This window comes from Microplitis mediator, chromosome 3, assembly GCF_029852145.1.
Source record: "Microplitis mediator isolate UGA2020A chromosome 3, iyMicMedi2.1, whole genome shotgun sequence".
Taxonomy (NCBI): Eukaryota; Metazoa; Arthropoda; class Insecta; order Hymenoptera; family Braconidae; genus Microplitis; species Microplitis mediator.
Genome location: NC_079971.1, coordinates 14,776,073 through 14,800,526, shown reverse-complemented (window position 1 = coordinate 14,800,526; position 24,454 = coordinate 14,776,073). Strand labels below are relative to the sequence as shown.

The 24,454-nt window shown below is 34.1% G+C and overlaps 1 protein-coding gene across 1 annotated transcript in view; it reads right to left on the bottom strand.

Annotated features, from left to right (window-relative positions):
- Positions 1-23,556: 23,556 nt before the first annotated feature.
- LOC130665914 (voltage-dependent T-type calcium channel subunit alpha-1G) overlaps positions 23,557-24,454 on the bottom strand; it is a 48,033-nt gene continuing 47,135 nt past the window's right edge. Inside the window, exon 8 of the mRNA XM_057466544.1 lies at positions 23,557-24,417. Within this exon, the coding sequence (XP_057322527.1) occupies positions 24,053-24,417 (365 nt within the window). The 3' untranslated portion in view covers positions 23,557-24,052. The remainder of the gene's footprint in view (positions 24,418-24,454) is intronic.

Below are 24,454 nucleotides of genomic sequence, written 5' to 3'. Positions count from 1 at the left end.
TCCAGGCTTTCCAGAGCTCTGGCTGAGCCAGTCAGAAATGTCTTGAGTTCTTCATAGGTCGGGAACTCTGTGCTAGAGCCCAAATTGATCTCCCAGGCCTCTCGAGTGCAAAAGTCTAACAGCTGTACCACATCATGTACAATGAGGTCATCCCAGGTTTGAGTGGAGCATCCAAGTGCTTTTAGTGCATTTAAACACTTGGAGACTGTGGTCAGGATGTGGTTTAGCTCCTTGGCTGAGCGGTGTTCCATTCGTTGAAGAGCTCTGAGTTTACTGAGGTGAGCTGTCTTGAGAAGTCTCTTGTTTTCATATCTCGCCGTGAGAGTATCCCATGCTGGAGCAAACAAATCGGCCGAGATTTTATGATTGGCGATGAGACTGGCTGCATCTCCCTCTAAGCTAGCACATAGGTAGTGCATCTTTTCTACTGCTGAGAGGGCTGGATTTTCTCCGACAAGTTAGACGAACATGTCTTGAAAATGTCGCCATTCGGCGAAGCTTCCAGAGAATTTTGGGACGGAGATGCCTGGTAGAGATGGTCGATGGTGAGATGTCCCTTGAATGCTGGTGTCAGCAAGAGTGTTACCAGCTGGAGGTTCCATTGCTTCCAATTCCGCAATACGAGTTGACAGAGCAGCCTCAGATAGTACGAACGCCTTCATTGACAAGTCATACCATTTGTCCTTGAAGTAGTTGTGATCTGGAGACGCGCCGGACTTCGAGGAGTCTAGTTTTTCGTGGTCTAGCTCGAACTTCTCCCAGTTCTGCTTGAGCATGGCGAGCTTTGCTCTGGCCGCGTAAATGTTGACTGTTGAGATGACTCCAGTCTCGACTTCCGTTGCGAGCTCTGAGATGTAGAGGAATCTTGTTTCTTGAAGCTTGAGTTTTCCTGATGAGTTGGCCATGATGAGGTGACGGTGAGGATTCAATCAATCTAAACCCCCCGCAGCACTCCCTGCTCCGCAATGCGTTGAGCTTAGATTGACCGATTTAGTTGAGATGTCCCTGGCCTCTTGAAGTCTGTGTTGAGAATTTCAACTTCAATACAAACCAATCCGGCTCGAAGGACCAAAAAATGTTCAAACGAGTAGTCTGCCGGTGAATTGGTTTGTAATGAAGAGAAATGCTTACGTTCGATTGATGTGGTGGCCTTGAGAAAGGCCGATTTGGTCTTGAGAAAGACCGTTGGTTTGAGATTTTACGTTAGTTGCAGAGAAGTCCTGAGAAGAACTAGTTTGATAAGTTTTCTTACTTGACTCGGAGGTCAAGTTGGCTAGCGCTGAGAAGTGCTAGTCAACTTAGCTGGAGAAACTCGTCAACGAGGAGTATCTTACGAACCCGGAGGTTTGGTTGGCTAGCGCTGAAAAGTGCTAGTCAACCGGTGGAGAGTTCTAAAAAGAACTGATTTGGTTGTAGAATAGAGCTGGAGACTAATCAAGCTAGCGCACTTCATTAGTTAGTGAGTTAAGATTACAATAGCCTTGCTCGCTATCAGATGAGGTATTCTTGCCAGTTAGACTGCTCAAGAATTAATGCGCTGCCGCTCTGAGCGTCCCTTCTTTTATACCCGAGAGCCGGGTTCAAGAAAGTTCTCCGAGAAGTGGGAGACGTCGGTATCTGCGCTCCAATGAGAAGTCTCGGATTCGAGGAGAAAGGGAAATCTTAAGAGTTGACCAATGAGACGTCAGTTGGTGAGGTGGGAGAAGGCGCGGACCATGGAGAAGCATCCAAAGATGCGGACGTCCGATACGAGTCGTAAAGTTGAATGATGAAGAAGGCTCCAGCTATTAACTCCAGAGTTACTTCCGAACAATAATATTTATATATATAGCATATTATAAATAACATATTTATGATAGATTTACTGTATTTTACTTGAAATGTCCATTTTAGTATCTTAAAATTACAATTTGTATAGGATAAATTCAAAAGAAATGTAAATTTACAATATCGATTTTTCTTATTTCCGAATGAAAATTGTAAATTTGAATAATTTTCTTGTGAAAAGTTAAAACGTTTTATTGTAATTTTAAAAACAGATCTTTTGTTGTGGTTTTACCAATAATAACAGTAAAGTAAATCACAAATATTTATGATAAATTTACCATCTCATAGTTGAAATGTACACTATAGTATCGTAAAATTACAATTTGTACCAGATAAATGTAAAGGAAATGGAAAATTACAATGTCAATCTCTTATTCTTAAGAAAATAAGTAATTTTAAATTAGTGTTTGGTGAATATTCGAAAAATTAGTAGTAATTTTGAAATCAAATTTTTGCCCAAAATTACCAACAATTATGATAAGTTTAATTACACGAATTTATAATAAATTTACCATACTGGTGTTAAAATTTTCACTATACTATTGTAAAATTACTATACGTATCTGATTCATATGAAATAAGGTAAAGTAACAATTTTTTGTGATTGTACAATTTGAATGTCATTTTTACAGTGAGACATTGTAATTTTGCAAATATTGTTCACTGTTTAGTTTTACAATACGCTAATTTGTAAATTTCCATAACATATGTTTGGTAAACATATTGGAAATTTATTATTTTTTTTTAACAGTGTAGTACACAAAAATAGATGTTTATTAATTCCTATGCAACTGCGTGTGGAAGGGCGGGCGGCGTTTCCAACGAAAGTCTGGAAATGAAAAATTTCATGAATTAAAAATATGTGAAGGGAAGAGGAGGAAAGATAGGGGAAATTAAAGTGGATACTTACTGTTCGGCGATAATTTTACCGGTAGCGATCTTTTCAAGCTCGGGCCATAACTGCCAAAAGACGTGCATGTCCGGAGACTGAAATGACCGCAACGGGGCACTTAAAGTGCGGGCATAAAAAAACGCCCGAGTTCGAACCAATGAGCCCTCCGGCTCAAAACGCTCATGGGGAGGAAGGCGTGACCGGGCTAATGTGTCGATCTGGTCGCATAGCCACACGCCACGATTCGGCGGTTGTGGGTCCATCAGCATCCGTAGATATGCCACGATCTGGAGGATAATCTGGAAAGAAATAAGATAATTAAAATAAGAGACAAAATTTTAAAGAAAATTTTTAACGATGTTCAATTATAGGAAACTTACATACATGGACGCGCGATGTCGGCAAAACTCGTTCAACGTTACGCCCTGTCGAAACATAGTGCTAAAAATAAAAGAAAAATGATGAACATAGTGGTATAAAAAAAAACAATGATGAATGTCCGAATGGGAAATTGTCAGAGAAAGAGGATAGAAATTAAATTTTGGTAGATTAGTATATATATGTATTTAAAATACATAAGAAGAGGGAAATTTTGAGAATTCCTTTAATTGACATAAGAAATTATTTTCTACCGGTTGTTAAAGGTATTTTTAGCTTGGACTTTTATTTTGAATTGATATACAAAAAATATATGTTTAAATTAAAAAAAAAAAGGATTTTATAGAAGTAAGGAAATAGAATATTAAAAGCGAATTAGGAAAAAGGGATATATATATATATATATATATATATATATATATATATATATATATATATATATATAAATAATAGTAATAATAATAATAATAATATTTTAAAGCTTTAACTTTCATACACAAAACTTTTAGAATGAGTAATTAAGGGAATATTGAAATTAGATAAGAAATTTTAGATTTTAAAGAAAAGTAAATTAAAATATTTGGAAGTTTTTATAAAAAGAAAAATGGGAACATATATATATATATAAAAAAAAGGAACGTATTTTCTTGTTGGAAGCAAAGATACTTGAAAAAAAAACCGGACAGTTTAAAACATTTTGAATCTTAACCTTGAAAATTTTGAGAATAGTTGATCAGAGCGATTAAATTTTGAATTTTACCTTGTATAGAGCAAGAAAAGAATTTTTTTTTCCCACACTTGATACTGTACTTGTGTACACCAGAACACAATTCTAAGTTTTACGTTAAAGCTTGTTACACTTGTAGTGGGCACCGAAATTTTGTTTTTGCACTTTATATTACGGTTGGGGTGAAACACAGTTCCACAACTTTCACTTTTAGTTACGCCGCGGAGCAGGAGTTTCGAAATTCTCGAATGTGAAAAAAAAAACGGGAGGATAAAGAGAGAATTTTTTTTCATACAACAACAATGAGAGTCAGAGCTCGAATGAAGTCATTTTTCTGACTTCGGAATGCGGTAATATGATACATGCCCTTTTTACACTTAATGTCGTGAATCTAAAATAAATTTCAACAACAACTCCCCTATTTTATTGATACTATTATTATTACTCTTAGTTATAATTACCTTTTTTCCAATCAAATATTTATGGTACATAATACCTGAAATTTATCTGTTTAGATCTTTGGATCTTATCATTCACCATTCCTTTAAATTATCATTCAAGTATAAATATATACGTTCAATATTATCTGAGAATTTAGAATTTTATTGCAAAATAATTTAAATCTAAATTTATGTTCAATAATTCATTTGATTTTGTAAATAAGGTTTGAGTGGTTGTATACACAAAAACATCGTATATATAAAAACAGGATCTATAGTAAATAATATGATAAATTTATATATTAATTAATTATTGTATATTGAAAAAAAAGAGAGAAAAAAAAACCCTCGAAATAAATTGTTGACGCATTCTTACGAGAAATAATTTTTAAAATAGTCACATTTAAATTATTTGCGATTATTTCTTTTTCTCTCTCTCTTCACATTTTATTCTTCAATAAATACTTGTAATAATACTTAAGGAATCATTGTATAGTTCCTTTATCTTTGTAAAAACTTTAATATCAGGAGATCTTAAGCCGTCCTATCAAACAAATCCTGGATGCGGTATATAAGATCCTGGATGGGGACCAGATCACCCTCGTAGTGGTACGGCCTATTATAATCCTCAATGGAAATTCGGGCACGAGTATACCGGGCAATCCGCACATCATTAACCCGCTCGAGGTGATCATAGAGATCAGATAGGATGGCAGGGGGGTGAAGGCCAGTGACCTGCTCAATCTCATCTATCAGGTCCAGAGCCATCAATGGTGGAAAGAAGCCTTGGTACAGGATCCCCAGGATGCTTGCAAGCCGTCGATTGATCTGAAAAAAAAGGGGGGCGTATTACAGGACAGATCTGCATATAAAAAGGAAAGACATAAAATACTTACGTTCCGTGAAAAATGAAGTACGCGGTAGTAAAAAAACCGCATACCCGTGAAACCGGCATGATTGATTATCTGAAAAAAAAAGAGAAAGAACGTATTTTTCTTTGTTTGTTCCTTTTTACTCTCCACTCGAAAAAAAAATTTTTTTTTTGAAGGAAAATGATTGATTAAAGATATTTCAATTTGTATTTTTTTTAATTTTATATTTAATTAGAAGTATTCTAATTTCAATTTTGGGAAATAGGAAAAATGTTTAGTCTAACTTTGAAATTAAATTGAATTTAAGCTTTTAAAATTGAGGAGAGTAATAGTCGATCAGGGGTATTTAAATTGTTTATTAGAATTTTCAGGATGTTGAGAATTAAAAAGTATTTTAATTTCAAAAAAAAAAAAAAAAGAGGTGACAATTATTAAAGGCATTTTAAGCTTAATTGTCGTTCAAATTTTTAGAACTTTTTTATTTTAGGAAATTTTTTTTTGTAATTCAATGAGTAATTAAATTAGAGTAATTTGATTTTGGGAAATGAGAGAAAGAAATGTTAGAAAACGAAAAATTAAAATTACCTTAGATTTAAATTATAGGAAATTAGACGTATTTTAATTTTTTTTTTGGTTTGTTGGTGGGTACAGTTAATCAAGAGGTGCAAAATAGAAAATTGAAAGAAATTTTTGTTTCTTTCTCCAAAAAAAAAAAAAAGAGAATGAGCAGTTAAAGCTTACACTGTTAAAAATAATTTAAAAATTACAATTCAAAAGGAATTGACTTTTCATAACTAGATATTTGAATTGTATTTTCAATGAAAAAAAAAGCTTTAAATTTTATATACGTAATTTAATAATCAAGTTGGTATTCAAAATTGAGAAAATATGAATTTTAATAAACGTACTTAAAATTTATACTTGATTTTTAAATTTTCAAAGCAAGTATTGGAAATTCTGAAACATATTGAAGAAAAAAAATTTTTTATTTGAAATTTTACAATACGTATTTGAAAATTCAAAAAAAAAAAAAGGTATTTGAAAATCCAAATTGTTAATTTGAAAACTCAAAACCGCATATTTAAAATTCCATATGAAATTAGTAATGAAATTCCAAGCACAAATGTATGTGTTTATTGCGTTATATACAATCTGTGAAAATTCAAATAATTTTTACAATGTAGGAAAAGGGAAAATTTTTATCAAAGGTAATTTCTATTATAGAAAGAAAACAAATAATTACTCTATTACCTTGTATGAAGCGCAAGTTTCAAACCACCGTAGTTGTGTAGGATGCAGGTTCAAAATTTCACTGGAGCACTACACTTAATGTTTTACACTTAGAGTTTTCAAAATTTTAGAAATTAATGTATTTTTCTCTTTTCTATCACTTGAGACACTTTTTATAAAACACCTTCGACACACCTTACTTTTGAGTGGCACGGACTTAAAAATAAGCGGAAATTTTCAAAAACAAAAAAAGACGAGGGAACGAATGAAGAATATTGAGTTTGATGCGTCGACGATGAGAATCAGAGCCGAATGAAGTCATTTTTGTGACTTCGGAATTCGGTAATAAGATACGTTTACAGTAGATAAGAGATCAGTCAGCGTAGATTGAAACTAAATTGTCTGTACTCGAACGAGATGAAATAAAAATCAATTACTACTATACCAAAACCGCAAAATAATAGGATAATAGAATCCCAATGGAATTTACGGGTTTTTTTTTGGATAGTTACACATGCATGCATTTACATTCTAGGTATATAAAGGATATATATTTTTCTTGTCGATAGAATATGATAATATAAATTATTCAAATTCGTGTCTTTTGAAATTTTCTTCATTCGTTTATTATCTTATATATTTCATGGGTAAAATAATTAATTATTGGGAATCTTTTAACCGACGGAGGAAAGAGAAGAGATTTTTGATGCACGACGAGATCCAACGATCAATAACATTAATCGATAAGTACCAGCCCTATAAGTAACTTTTCTCTCCAATGTACATGAGTACTGACGCAAGTACGGGATGGCGTAAAACATTAAAATTTTTTTTATCATTGTTGTTTAAACTATAAAAGTCACGAAAAAATATAAGATAATTTCCAGTTTATAATTAATTACTCTATTATTGTCAAGTAATTATCTTACCTCAAGACTTCTGGTTAAAAAGTTAAATAAAATAATAAGCACCTACCTTGAAATTTTAGCAATGTATAAAATTCGACTTAAATGAATTTTTTTTTGGATAAACTATAAATGTTATGATTAGACTTTTAAATGATCATTAGTCCAAAAATCGTTGCTCTATAATTATATTATAAATATAGTACCATAGAACTATAATTTGGAAAATTAGGAAAAATAATTAGTATCTACTTCAAACTTCAAGCAGCGTAGAATTGTAAATGAATAATTTGTTTTTTTACAGACAAATTATAGATGACACAATTAAGCTTTTAAATGCTTTTTAGAAAAAATTAATGGCCTTGTAAATATACTAAAATTATAGTATTCTAGAATTTTGATTTAAAAAAGTTGAGAAAAATAATAAGTGCCTGCTTTAAATCTTAAGCAATGCATAATTTCGATTTAGAAGAATTCTTTTCAGATAAACCATGAATAATAGGATTAAAATTTTTTTTTATGCTTTCAATCTAGAACTAATTGTTTTATGATAAAAATATAATTATTTGCATCGTAGAAATTCGGGTTAATCATATTATAATTATTGTGTTCTAGAATCTTGAGTCAAAAAAAAAAAAAATTTTTTTATTAAAGAAAAATACTAGGCGCCTGTTTTGAATTTTAAGCAGCATAGAATTTCAACATAAATAATTTTCTTTCAGGCAAATTATAAATGATATGATTAAACTTTTAGATGCTTTTTGATCGATAATTAATTAGTATTAATTAATTAGTAGTAATTAATATAGCAATTACCTTATAATTAGTATATTGTAGAATTTCAAAAAAAAGAAAAAGGCTAGGAAAATAATAAGCACCATGCTTTTGAGTTATGGGCAGCGTAAAACTTTAATTCGGATGATTTTTTTTTTTTTAAAATAAACTATAAATGTTGTGATTAAAAATTTTTAATGTCATTATATATTGTAGGAATTCGGGGTAAAAAGTTAGGAAAAATAATAAGCACCTGCTTTTGAATTCTCAACAGTGTAGCATTTTTATCTAAGTAATTTATTTTTGAATAAACTATAAATATTACGGTTAAGCTTTGGAACTCTTTTTAGTTAATAATTAATAACCTTATAATAATCTTATATTTATTATATTCTAAGACGTCGAATTGAAAAGTTAAGAAAAATAATGAGCGGCTGCTTCCACATTTTAAGCAGTGGAAAATTTTAATTCAACCAATTTTTTTTAGGTAAACCATGAATGATATGATTGAATTTCTGAATGCTTGTTAACTCGTAATTAATTCTCCTATAATTATTTTATAATCATTATATTCTAGGGCTTGGAGTTAAAAAGTTAGGGAACGATAAGAATCACCTGTTTTTGGTTTTCGGGCGACGTAGAACTTTAATTGGGAAATTTTTTTTAACAAACTATGAATCTTAAGAGTAAACCTTTTTGATACCTTCAAGTCAATAATTACTTGCCGTTTAATTATTTTAATAGTTATCACACCCTAAAAACCTTAAAGAAAAGTTAAGGAAAAACAAAGAGTGTCCGTTTTGGATGCAAAAAGAATTTTTTCTGGAACTTATTATCTTTCAACCTTATAGATTTTTATTTTTTTTTACAAAGAAAGTAGAAAATATGTATAAAGGATCTTAACTAATCAATTGCGTCTAATACAGCGAGACGGGAAATCGAGGCCCTGAAAAACACATAAAAAAAAAATCGGTCTGTCAGTTGACCCTGCGGGCCAGCCCCAAAACTTCCCGCTGTTTTCGAGCTCGTTGAACTCGAAAACATTATTGTGAATACATTTTCGAGCTCTTCGAGCTCGCAAATACTTTTGTATGCCATTGTTTTGTAAAAAACCATTTTTTAGCATTTCTTTCTCCCACGATATCTCGCGAACAAATTAATCGATTTTGATGGTTGAGGTGGCAATCGACGCGTTTTATCAAGTTCTGAAGCTGATCAAATTTTGAAATTGATTGATTTAGCCGTTTTTGAGAAATTTCAAAAAAACCAAGGAAAAATTTTTTTTTGAATTCTTTCGTCAACGGTTTCTCTTGAACGAATGAACCGATTTTGATGGTTGAGGTGGCATTCGACGCGGCTTATAGAGTTTTAGAGCTGATTAGATTTTGGAATCAATCCATCAAGCAAATTAAAAGTTATCCAACTAAAACATTTTCGAAAAAATTTTATTTTTGAAATATCTCTGAACGGACCCTACCGATTAAGTTCAAATTTTTACGGCCTCAAGACATTAACAAGCCGCGTCGAATGACACCTCAACGATCAAAATCGGTTTATCCGTTCAAGAGTTATGGATATTTACATACATACATACGTACGTACGTACGTACGTACGTACACACATACATACACTCGGACATCATTGTGAAATTAGTCAGGATAGCTTCCTAGGACCTCGACACGTCGACATCTGATGGAAATTCGATTTTCGTAAACCGGACCGAAACCAATAACTTCCCGAATTTTTGAAAATTTACAATTTTCTTAGCGGGAAGTTAAAAAGGGGAGTTGAAATTTTTACTTTTGTCTTTCTCGCTATGTTATTTTTATTTTTATTTTTTTGAAACTTACTGTTCGCCAAAAATCTTATTGACTGCAATAACTTCAAGGTCAGATGACAAGCGATGCAGACCTTGGAACTCGGTAGTTCGACGAGGTGTAGCCCCCGGTTGTAGTGTTTGAGCATTGAAAAATAACCGCGTTCGAATGACTGACCCGGACAATTCATATTGCTGACCGGGAGGAAGGCACGAACGAATAAGTTGGTCAACCTGGTCACACAAGAAAACACCTCGTTGCGGAGGATGTCGATCATAAGTTAGGGTTCGGAGATAAATGAAAACACGGAGGATGATCTGGAGAGTATATAAAATAATAAATATGTAGTAGAAGCTAGGTTTGATTGTACTCAAGATACATCACCAAGTTAGGAAAAACAAGAAAATAAAAACGTAACTTACGTCGACAGGGACGAATCGCTCGCAACATTGTTCGAGGGTAAGGGGTTGATCTATGTTAAAATTTTTGTTAAACTCCACCAGCGTATTAGAACAATTAACTCGGTAGAACGAACGATTGCAATGGTAAAAGACATGAGGAGCAGGCAATGATATCGCAAAAACCGCAGCATCAGCTCAGGAGGCTGATAACGACAGATGGATTGTCGAGACGCTAGATTACAGAGGGTAAAAATTATAAGTTGATAATAAATTAATTGTGACAAGTATATATGTGAATCGCAAAGTATTGTAGAATTTTGCTGAGTTACAAAAAGATTTGTTTGAATACAGGACGGAGCGCAAGAATAAAATGGTACTGCTTGCAATAATCCTGTTGGCTTAACCCCTACAAGCACTATTGGGGTACGATTGTGGGGGCATATCCATGAACGTCACTACCATATCAGCAAATAAAGTGGACGAGTGTGACATACCGTTGAAGAATCCAGAGGAAAAGCCGGTATCGCTTCAATTACTTCAGTTAGCAGAATTTAGTAACACGGAAGTGTTTGAATGCCGGGTAGAAATAAATCGAGTGATAACATATTGTGGAGATTGGTATCATGCATTCGTAGTGGCAAATGGAAGAAGAGAATATATTTATGAATTAGAGTACAGACAATGCAAAAGGTTACATGAGACTGGCAGCTTAAAATTGGGTTATAATGCAGAATTGGAGGGATTAACAAGAAACGCAACACATTATCGGACTATTATGTTGGCAGGAACTACCACGGTGGATGGAAAATGTGCGGGAACACAATATAGTGACCCGTTTGGTACTTGGAGTCAAGTGATTGTGGAAGCGACCGTTAGAGTAACAGTTAGAAACTATTTTGCCACAGTGGAACGTGCAAGCAATAAGGTAGTTCTTAGCAGTGGAGCAAGATGCGACTGGGCTGAAGGAGGGTGCATAGATCGAACAGGAGGTAATACATTTTGGGAGGTCATAAGGGAAGAATCATGTCAAACAGCAAGTCACATAATTTTGTACGAGGGACCTGGCACGCTACTGTCTGGAGAAAAAGGAGAACCAGAAATTTATACGATCAATACAGAGGATATAACATTTGCCCTGGCAAAGAAAATGGAGAAGAAAATATGCGGTTACACCTTAATACAAACAGAACATCCCAAACTATTAATTAAGGTACTCAAACCAGGTGAAGAAACGGCGAAAATAAAATCAATCTCGCTGCAGGACCTTGACATATTTGCTTACATAAATTCAAAATTTGTGTATGTAGAAAAACACATTAAACGACAAATGAGATCTCTTTACAGAGATATATTAACACACAAGTGCGAGGTCGAACGGCAAGTAATATTAAATGCGCTGATGTTATCAGGACTAAAACCAGAGGAATTCGCTTATGCGATAATGAAGGGACCAGGATACTACGCAACAGTTGCAGGAGAAATTATTTACCTAATCAAGTGCATACCGGTAGATGTCTAATTGAGAAAAGTGGAAGAATGTTATAAGGAGTTACCGGTGATTTATCAAAATCAGAGTTGGTTTGTCACGGCTAGATCAAGAATGTTGACTAAGCAAGGTACTATTATAGATTGCAACCAGTTACTATCGATCGGATATGAAGTGAATGGGGCATGGATCGTTATGAAACCGGGATTTAAAGATATCCAAGAACCACAAATACTAAAACCAACGACCATACCAACTTGGGATTATGAGGATACAAGATATTTGGCGACAAGTGGGATATACACGGAAAAGGATTTAGAAAAATTGAGGAATAGAATAATGCTGCCGGTAGAAACTCCAGTTTTGGTTAATACCATAATAAGAGGAACAACAGGCCGCACTATTGTTGGTAGTACGGGAATATCAATGACGCAGTTCATGAATGAATCAGTAATTGAGAATTATGCAAAGAAGCAATGGGATAAATTTTGGGGAGGATTATTAATATTCGGAACGGCGAGTGCAGGCTTAATAGGCATAATGATAAGCATAAAAATGTTGAAAATAATAATCGACACAGTAGTACATGGGTATATTTCACATCGAGCATACGGCTGGAGTTTATATTTAGTAGGCGCAATTTTATCGTCAGTAACACATTTATTGTTACAATTGGCGGAAGAACCGTTAAAAAGCAAGAAGAAGAAGAAATCAAGGGAACGTAAAAATAGAGGGAAGCCGGTTTCGGAAACCACAAATTAAGATAAGCGAGAAAAAACGAGAGGGAAATTAGTTAAAAGATTGGTTATTTTATTTTTGAAAAATTTCTTTTTCTCTCTCTTGACAAAAAAAAACAAAAAAAAAAAGGAGGGAAGGGTGATTATGATTTTAAATTTGATGGATTAAATGGTTGCAGCGCCACGATGAGGACGGGAAAAGGGACTACAGGAAGGATGATAAGATTGGACAACAGACGGGGATTGTATTCAGAGGATATCGGGGAATACAGGGTTTTGTCGCATGAGTGGAAAATAATAACATTCATAGATATGTATGAGGAAGAAGCTGAGACGGATCGGTTAGTGAAGGAATTGGACAAATTAAGGGAGCAGGTCAAGAGTGAGGAGGGCTTTATGGAATTGGAAAATCGAGTTAACCAAATAAAAACCTGGATAGAAGAAAGTAGCGATTGGTGTAGGCGGAGAGCAGCAGAATCAACGCCCGACTTAATGGATTATTATGAGAAAATATCTAATTTTGTGGAAAATAATAATAGTTTAGTAAGGACAGGGGATAACGAGGTCATATTCCGACACCAAGAGGAATTCAACATTAAAAAAGGAAATGAAAAAGACAAGGTGGATTTGGCTCAGTTTGAGGGGAAGTTAGAAGTCCGCGAGTCTGTTAGTAAAATAGTGTTTTTCGCCTCCTTTATGGTAACTGAAGGACAGATTTTCAATGGGATATTGTCGGTGTCGGATATTCAGTGGGCCATTGGTGTTATTTTGGAAGACAGTAAAGGGATGGAACTTCCTACGGGAACGGATTCAGATGGGATAAAAATATTGCTAGCGATCATAGATGCAGAGGTACAAGTTTATAATCAAAGAATTATATACATCTGGAGGGTGCCGCTTATGTTAAGAACAAAATATAGACTGATCAAACACTATTCATTTCCCACCATGCTATCAACAGCACCGATGTATGGGATGATCATAATGCCGACTACACCAAATACTGCCATAAGGGAAGGTGAATATATACTACTCACAAAGGACGACATCGGAAGAAGTAAGGTAATCGGTAATCTATTCTTTGGAGTTAGTAGAGTTGTCGCACATGAGATGGAAAGCGGGAAAGGATGCGAAGCAATGTTGTATGCAGGGAAGAATGTCGATATCAACGAGTGTGACTTGAGAGTAGTCAAGTTGGAAAAGACATTTTGGATGAAGTTATACAATACGAATGCTTGGCTGTTTGTTGCCAAGGGCGATGAACTTGTAAAAATTGGTTGCGCCGGTAACAAGACCGAGGAAATGACAGTGAACGGAACGGGAGTTATGTGGATGCGGGAAGAGTGTGAGGGAGTGACCGGTGAAATATTTTCAACTCCAACTCGAGGAATACATGTCGTGGCAAAGATTATGGATAGAGAGCTGGGTTGGCCAGAGATTGGGGAAGAGTTGGATAAGATCCCGGAAGAAACTCATATTACCCTGGATAAACTAATGGCCGCGGTGGGACAAATACAAGCTGATGGAGCCACTGTGGAAAAAGGAGGTGTCAGATTAGCAGAAGTGCGAAAGGAACTGCACCAGATGGTGGAAATTGAGGGCATACGAGTTGAAATTGTAGGAATCAAGACCTTGGCCATGTATTTCTGTATTGGACTAGGTGTCGTAATATTTTTAATTTTGTGTGGACTGTGCTCAAGGCTATGCCTAAAACGGAAAATTCAAGCGAAGAATGAGGGACGAGCAGAAGAAGGAAAAATCGCAACGATAGAAGAGCCAGGGATAAGTACAGAACGAAGATCTCGGGTGGAAAACAAGAAACAGACGGAAGACAAGAGAGAGACACCTATAGAAGAACTTAAGATGGAACCAATTCAGCTAAAGGATAAGATGTTAGGTAGTCCGATGCCGCCGCCAAAATCGAAACGGACAAAAAGGGAAAATAAAGTAGACATACCCCGATTGAAGGAAGGACACAGCGCTATCGGAACTGACGAGGCACAGGAACAAGCGGGGGTATCGTATGCGGATTTGGAGATAATGCAGTTAACGCAGCTTCCTCATCACAACAGCGAATCAGAAGGTTTAACCAGAGCTACTACTGCCCGCTGGAGTATTTGGCATTATAAGAACTTGAGATTGTAGATGAGCTCGCCATCAGCAACCTATCTGTTTCTTATTCCCTTTTCCCAACTTATTTGTTTTGTTACAGGCACGCCACACAGGGGAGATGCAGCCAGCATGCCGGGTCGTTCGAGCCTATTGAACTTCAGGATCACGAAGACTGCGGTCGATGAAGCCCAATTACAGCGTGCAAGGCAGTGGAATGCAGATTACATTTTTTTTTATTATCATTAATTATCAATCATTGTTATTCTCTTGTGCATTGTTCTTTCAACAAATATTCTATTTTTCTTAGTATAATATAGTAAGCTTACTTTAATATATATACATATAATCCGAAGGGCATCCTAAGAGATAGGTAAATAAAAGATAAGTAATCATATTATTTTTTTTTTTTTGAACAAGTATGCAACGTATACTGTTGTGCAGCTAAAAATTAACCTGAGCTCCAACTGGTCGAGAAGGAGAATCGTGATCTCGGGTGATATCAGGGAGTTCACATGCGACTTACCCTGTGAATAGGATTGTCCCTTTTACCATTCGGGAGAATGGCTTTCTTTTTCGAGCCGGGGGAGCGTGTGACGGGTCAGCTGACGCCCATCCGTATAATACTAATTAACAAATAATAGATAGATATATTTTAGTTCAGAAAGCAATACATTTTATTATAGTTTCATTAGACGCTATACAGCTGCACATAAATATCGCATTACATTAGTTGTATTACGTCTTAATTTTATAAAGACAATGCGATGAGCAGACGTTTTGCGTGGTCAGCAGTTTTGACTGTGGGAAGAAAAGAGTTCCGTTGGAGACGGCGAAGGGATATTTTCTTATGCAGCACGAAAAGAGTTCTCACGGGAAACGGCAGAGTGATATTTTGGAAGCAGAGGATGCAATTGTAGAAGAAGAGTTAGTTACCATAGTTAAGCTGATTCGAATAGTCGTCTGCTCGCGCATAATTATTATATCTCTCTTATTTTACCGCTTTTATTACAGATCACTATAAGAATACGTTTAATGCCGCTATTATTGAATGAAAATATTGTATTAGTATCCGATTCATTTATGCTATCTTAGATTTGTAAAAGAGACTCTCAGGGCCTTTTCTGGGTACTCCCATATTTTGGGGACGCCCAATAAACAAATATCCATATAATTCACATATAGTCATCCCTTCACTGAGCGACCCACACCCTTTATAACATCCTATTAAATTTCTAGAGACGCTGAGCTAGGCACGGTAAGATCGGTTACGCAGTAAGAACATTAAGGTGTAAGCTCACACGTAACATTGATACTTGAAAAATTAACAAATTTCAAAAATCATTCTTGTAAATCTGGTAATTACAGTGCAAGACAATCAATCAAGCAACCTCATGTATTTACATATTATGATTATTGGTATTATTATTATTATTTTAATTATTTTAATTACATAACTTTAAACTACAAACATATGAGAATGCTCAATTGATGATTATGTGACTTTATTCATTAAAATTTTCTTTTAATGATAATAATGATAATAATTTACATAAATTATTTTGAATTCTAGGAATAAAGGTGATAAACAACTACAACACTGTCAAAAATGAATCGTCGTTTAATTCAAACATTGAATTATATTGATAAGCGGTTAAATTACTGGCTGGCAATTCCTCTGCGATGCTGGCAAAGATTGAATAGCGATGAATATTTACTTGCTAGTGAGCTGCGGGTCCAAATATCAAATATTATCCGTGGCTCAGAATCACTCGGTAGTGAGCCAATATTAACTTTATCAAACATGAGCTTGGAGTTAGTGGTGGATGATTCTGTTACGTTCTGGCTTTAATTAAATTTAAATAAAAATTTTTAGAAATTTTTTTTTTGAAGTCTCGAATTATTTATTCACCACAGTGGGCGAATAAACGGTTCGACACTTCTTATAATCATAATTAATTAATAAATTAATAAATCGTTACTTTGTTGGCAATATTATTTTTATTCACCGCCAACAATGTAACGGAAATCTCTTGCGATAAGAGAGTCGCCGTGGCTCGCGGATAGTCTAAACAGATGACGATGCATGAGACCCGGACCACGACGATTCTCTCATAGGAAACCTGAGATACAACGTTAACATTTTGATAATGTATAATACCAAGGAGCGACAGAATCAAGTCAGTCGTTAACAGACAGTCGTTTACAAGTCAGTCGATCACAAGATCTAGAAGAGCCAAGAACTCTACACAAACCTGCTGGCTTGATCCTGTCACTCGGACTTGAAGCAAAATATATATCCGTATTTTATTTAAATACGCACTCCTTATTAAACTTTGGGCGCCGCTACGGGCAGCCCAAAAATCACATACCTCGTATTGGGCGCCGCTACTGGCAGCCCAATACTCTCACCTGTTCCGGGCGCCGATCCCGGCAGCCTGAACGTTTCCTTTCCGAAACCGAAATTCATGCTTCGAGGCCGATGACGCAGGAGGTCAGGATAGGTGGTACAGCTCGGTCGCGGGATCCGAGGTGTTATCGCGGACCTCACCGAAGGTCGTCCGAGAATTAAGTCGGAGGAAGTTTTTGTTGAGCTTCCAAGCTCGTGTGTTGTTGAGCCTTCGAGCTCTGGTGGTTGATCGACCAATTGGGATGACTTTCCTCTACGAAGAAACCGAGTCTTCAAAGCTCGTCTCGTTCGCACCCAGAGGACGTATCAAGGGATTATTTGGGCCGACTTATGGGGCCCATAATCCCCACCATGGTAAGTCAATAACTTTTTTGCATAAAATAAAAGAAGGTCAACAGCTGACGCACCTGGGTTCTATCGACACCCTAACGACGTCAACCTGGTTAAATTAAAAATATTCTGTCGGATTAATAGATAAGCCAGAATGTAACAATTCCATTCAGATGTGGCAATTGCGAGTGCCCGGACCATCATCTGAAATTTGCATATTTTTAAAACATGCAGCGGCACACATATTTATGTGGATTGGTGATGGCATCGCTCATGAGGAGCGAAGAGTAGATGAGCGAATCCGAAATTTCGTGGAACACCAACAATAGCTATAAGAACAGCCACAAGAGCAGCCACAAGAACAGGCACAAAAGCAGCCACAAGAGCAGCCACAAGAGCCGCCACAACAAAATAACGAACATTAAATTCAAGCATGGATGAACGACGCTGCTGAAATACAAAATACCATTAATCAGGAACGGGAGCGACTTTTTCAACAACAAATCGATGAGCGAAAAGCTAATCAAGAACGTTGTTGCTGTTGTGAGCAGCAACAAGAACAACAATAACAACAACAACAACTGTCACCAACGCCTTCTCTCGCTTCAACAGTTTTAGTAACAATCACAATATCTTCCCCATCATCGTCTGTACAGTCAACAATATCACCACCACCACCACCATCAACATCACCATCATTACCAGAACCTTCAATATCACCACAACCAGCGTCACTAATTGGATTTTTTAATTCTGATGGAGAGTCATTCTCATCAGATTCTAATGATGATGATGAAAATATTTTTTAATTTCTTTTTATATTGCTCACTGTTTTGTCATTATTATATTTTTTTCTTTTTCATAATTTATATAACATAATTTATTCTTTTCAGATAAAAAATTAGCATTTTCGGAAAAAAAATTAGCATTTTTTTCTTTTTTTTGTTCCAATGTTTATAAAATCATTACTCAAAAATAAAAAATTAATTGAATAATTCTTATTACTTTTTTATTTGTAAAATTCTATGCAGTCATCCAAGTTACACCATTATCAACATCATGTTTTAAATCCTATCCACATTACCCCACGCACGAACAGATCACACAGCATTCATAAAGCCGCGCGCTGCACAGAGCATGCGCGCAAGCACACTTTGTTTGAATTTCCTGCATATATAAGACTGTCTCTTAACCTACAATTAGCTTAAGTTAAGAGTTTTTATTTTTATATATTATACTTTCGATAGCGCATGCTGAGTCAGATTTTTTCCTTTCGAATTCCTTGCATGAACATTTATTTTTTTTTTTTTTTTAGACTGGATTATTGTCATTTATTATTATTTTTATTTTTATTATTATTATTATTAATTCAAATTTAATTATAAACATAAAAATTACAATGAAAAGTGTTGCGTAATCACAACTACATTTAAATTTGAATGTAGTTGCACTTCCGGCAAATAGAGGCAGCACCTACTGGGGCCTAGTGTCTTGCAATTAAAACTTGATTTGCGCAGTGCGACGCATGCGCGTATGAATTTCCTGCCTCGTGTCGAGAAGACCGACGCCATTATTCTTGCGTTCATACAATTTCACGTGACACCACGTGTTTTTTATAATCAATTAAATTTGCACTCATCTTGAGTAAATAAATAAAAGAAATTAATCAATTACATGAAGGGTCCATAACTCTATAAAAATATAATTATTTTCATAATTGCGAGCACCGGAGCTCAGAAAATAAATAATAAAAACATCAAGCATTCCAGTGATCTACTACCTGTTCCTGAGGAGGTTAATTCAACGGAAATTCGTACAGGTGCTAAATTACTCTTTTATAAATTAATTCAAGTGCTCATCAAAATAAAAGACTCAGTTTTATTATTTATTTAATTATCATTATGCTCAATTTCTCAATTAAATTAAACGTTATTTTTCGCTCAGTAGCCTCTGCAATCATGCTACTACGTGTTCAACAAATAAATTAAAATCAGTGTAATTTATTATGAGCTCATTAAATTCAATTAAATTAAGTGATCATTATTATTAAAACTCAATAACTAAATTAGTTATGCATTCAGTGCTATTAAAAATAGTAATTTATATGTTCAATAATTAACTTCGCTCGGTAACCTCTGATTTCATGTTACTTTTCATTCTGACATTTTTGCGATCAACTCAGTGTTCAATTAAACTCAACTTAATTATTTTAATTCATTTATTTACTCGAGCTCAATTCAATAATTGGCATTCGATCAAAAAGGCTTATAAAATAATCAGTTAGAGGATAATTACATTTCAAATTTTATTTTTTTATTATAAAATAAAAAACTACAATTAAATTGACAAAAGAACAAATTCAAATTTACAGTATTTGCTTCCGTGAAATCGCAGATAGAGATGCTCTTCTTCGACAGTGTTGGTGAGATTTTTTAATGTCTCTTCATCAGTAATTAATCGGTTGTTCGTCCTCGTAGGGAAGTAGACTATAAATTCACTGTCGAGAGCAGCAACGACTTTAGGTCCATACTGTGTTGGAATTTTTTTTAATTCGGTAATTTTGTACATTTTGCCAACTTCCAATTCTTGAAACTTTCTGGTTGTTAAAATGTTTTCTAAATTACTAATTTCATTAATTTTTTTCAAATCTACCTTATAACAAAAATTTAATTGATTGGTAGATTAAAAATAATTAATCAGCTAATAATAATGCAAATTAATACATTGATAAATATTCAAAATATTTATCAAAACGTGCAAGTATAATAAGATTATGACTTACGTGTTTATAAAAATGAACACAATAAGTATTATAAAAAACTTTAGTATAAACTTTTCACAGACTGTCCACTTAGATTTTTCAGCATAGACTGAGTGCTGAGAGCTCAAGAGCTCAGAAATTATTCGTCTACCCCACTACAACTAGGAAACAAGCTCAAACTTGTCGGATGACGCAATCGATGATGTCATCCAGTAGAAAAAAAAGGGGGGGGGGGGTAATTGAATCCGATAGATGGCATCCTCTTCGCATGCTTCTCGCATGTACTTGTCCATACCTTAGTTTCAATATATAAGACTTGAAATAACTACACTTGTAAGTACACACACTAACACAACCTGTAGATGGCAGGCAGCTAGTGCCAGCTCTGGGGTGATGTGAATTACACAACCACCTTCAATCTGGTAGGCTGCCCATGACCCGATCTAGTTTGTAAAAGATGCGTGTATGTTACTTTTTTAAACAATCACTATCGTACATAAGTTCAATAAACATCCAAAAATAACCTCAAAAGCGTGTTTTAGTCGGTAAAATGGATCTGACCGACTGCCAACACAACCTAATCAGCACCCAAACCAAGTTGACCGCCTGGCAATTTCAATACAGACGATAAAACGAGCTTACCGACTGCCAATCTGAGGATAGTTGGTAAAACAGGGCCTACCGGCCGCCAGTATATCTACTAACCGTCAGCATGTTACCCTCTGCCGGTAATTTAGCACGGACTAGAACCCACAATCTGTTTTATCGAGGGGGTGAAATTCCCCTGCTCCACTACTTGTCCCAAAAAAAACAAATATTTTTTTTTTCAACGTCTTATAGGCTCAAAAGTTATTTTATATTATAAAAAAAATCGTCACCGAGTTTCAGCCAGATATCTTTAAAAATGAGCGATCACAAAGGGGGGTCCCCTTTTCCATTTAAAATGGTGACACGACCGATGATCCGAGGACAATTGATCCGCGACAATTAATCCGCGACAATTGATCCGTCGATAAAATACACGCGAAAATTTTTCATTTTAGTTTTTTGCTATTAAGACTATGAAAAAAAATTTTTTTTTTCAATCGCGCCTAGTATAATTTCATAGGAAATGAAATTCTCTACAAAAGGTGCTTATACATTATGTACGTCAAACAAACTGGGAAAAAATTACAGGGCTTCAAAGATCAACAAAATTCAGTTTCATCAGTGTAAAATTATTTTTTATTATTTTTCATTTTTGTTGTATCAAAATTTTTTTTTCACATTTTGAGAAGCACGTTCTTGTAGGAAATTCAATTTCCTACAACGAATATTTAATATCTTATATACGTCGAATGGATAAGAAAAAAGTGACAGGTCTGTAAATTTCAACAAAAAATGACGTTCACTTTTTCGTTGACAGTTAAGTTCAAAAATTTAATATTTTTAAACTTAACTTTTCGTTGTCATTTCAAGCCCTGTAACTTTTTACTCATTCATTTGACGTATATTGATATCAGATACTTTTTGTAGAAAATTAAATTTTCTACAAGAATGTGCTCGTCAAAATTTGAAAAAAAATTTTTTGATGGAATAAAAATGAAAAATAATTAAAAAAAAAATTAACATTGAGAAAACTAAATTTTTGTTGATCTTCAAAGCCCCGTAACTTTGTCCCAGTTCGTTTGACGTATATAATGCTTGAACACTTTTTTGTAGAAAATTTAATTTCCTACGAAATTATACAAGGCGGAATTAAAAAAAACATATTTTTCAGTCTTAATAACGAAATACTGAAATGAAAAATTTTCGCGTGTATTTTAAATGGGAAAGGGGACCCCCCTTTGTGATAGCTCAATTTAAAAGAAATCTGGCAGAAATTCGGTAAAGATTTTTCTTATAACATAAAGTAACTTTTGAGCTCATAAGACGTTGAAAAAAAATATATTTGTTTTTTTTGGGACACCCTAATACTTATATATTTTTTTATACCATTGGGAAATATTTTGAATTTTTATTCAGAAAAAAAATCATAATAAAAAAAATTTTCACGTATTTATTTGTACTAAAAAAATATATAAGTTTGTTGAAACGCAAGAATTTAAGAAAAAAATGAGTTTTTAATTGGTGGAACAATTCAAAAAATTCAAAAAAAATTCCTGAGTATAGAGGAGTATGAAAGACATTTTCTCTTATTAAAAAAGTCTCTTATCATTATTTGATAAATCCATCTGTTCAAAAGTAATTGGAGCTCAAAAGGTCAGACTAACGAGAAGCTATATCAACACCTCAAATACAGTTTGTACGTAAACCCTAACGTAACAATCTATACAAAGCATTTCTAAATTTATGTACATACAGCCTAAAAATGGTATAGCACAGTGTGATGGTAGTGATTTACTTGTTTTTCATTTCAGCCACCTTGCTATATAATGAGCCTAATTTTAGTGTCTAGCGTTATTCAATGGAATCCTAAGCGAATTGTAGTGCAAGATTGGTTTAGTACAGCGTAATCAGAGTGGATTGCTTGTTTTCTACCTAGTGTTTAAATATGGCGTAGTTTTAGCATAAATTAATTTTCAACGGAATGCTGTATGGATTATAGTGTTTAAACGATGTCATACAGTATCATCAATTTGAGTAACCAATATAAAGACCAACATCAGGCTTTACGGTCTAATACAATGTACATATTGCACATTGTGTGAAACATTTTCACATTTTTGCGGTAAACTTCCAGAAGATTCAGATGAATAATGCCAACCAGGCTAAATATTGCCATTTCATTGCATGATTGTCTGCAGCGCCATGTTCAAATACAAATAAATGTTTAAAAGTGTACCTTGCATTAGACATTGTTACGTCTCCAGATTAGTTACGTACCTTATATAATACAATAACCTATGACACATTATGTGTGCTATTTTCTTTAACAATAATGTCTCATTATCAGGATGACTGCATAGTTCCAAACTAAATAAAAAAAATGTGAAACAATATTTTAAAAAATTCTGATTCATTTTCGTAGGAGGAATACTGATATTCCAAAACCCGTACACAAGCATGTGGCTCCAAAAAAACAAGCACACATACACACATCCATTCGAGTACCACACGCTTCTTATTTCAATCACTTGAGTATTGAATTGTTGAATAAGTAAGTATTTTCAATCTGAAAACCATACATCTAGTAAAAAACCAAAGATTCTTGTTTTAATTAGTTTTATAATTAATTTCTAAAGGAGGACTTGAATAAAATTAAACTTCTCATCACTTACTGCAAATAAAAAAAAAGCTTCTGTCATTTTGATATAATCGGAAGTAGTGAATGAAGAAGGCTTGCGTAGTATTACAACAACTGTTTTTTAATTATAATTCATTCAATTTCTGTGAAAAGGAAATGGATCAAGGAATATTTCGCTGAAAAAATTATTATTTCACAGCCTTAATACTAAGTTCACTGAGATTCCACTGGAGAATAAATATTAATATTATTTTTGTTTTTAACAACCAACTACATATTGTAAATACTTGACTAGTTTAATGAATTTCGGAAAAGATTTAATATTAGGTGCCCTTTCAGCTTAAGTACAGTGTTTAACATTTTATTTTACTTTGTGACTTCTGCTACTTTGATAGAAAATCGTCAGTAAAGTGACTTTTAATTTTATACGTAGCTTAATATTTTTCAATATACATAAATGGAACGTTTACTTTTGCCGCACGTGCTTACAAATTGAAATCTATAGTGGATAGAGAAAAAATTAAAATAAAAAAGAAATTTCTGATCAAAGAATTAGAATACTAGTTCCAAGATAATTATATGAACCATTAAATTGTGACTCACATAACTAAGTCATCGAAAAAAAAATTCGATACATGATTAAGCATTAAAAAAGTAACAATCTTGATTTTCTTAAAATTCTCAAAAGTTCTTGGTATACATCAATTACGTATTGCTTCGTTCACTAGATTATGTAAGCTTTTCTTGATCTGTAGCAATTTTCTTTTTCAACTTTCTTTCGATATCAAGTTCATATTTAATCTGTTTATGACTTTCCTCTAAATGTTTCATAAGTACAGCAATCACAACATTTACAAGAACGAATTGGGCCATCAAGACAAAAATAACGAAAAATAAAGGGGCAATTATCGTGCTCACACAGCAATTTTTAACACAGTCCATCGAATCATCGCAATGTTCACGGAGTGTGTCTTTCATAATTCCATTCCAATTATCGCCAGTAGCGACTCTGAACAAAGTTAAAAATGCCATCCCAAAATGATTAAAATGGGCGTGCTCACCTAGACCTTGGCAAGGCAATTTTGAGCTGCACTCTGTTTAATAAAAATTGTTTAAATATTTATATTAATA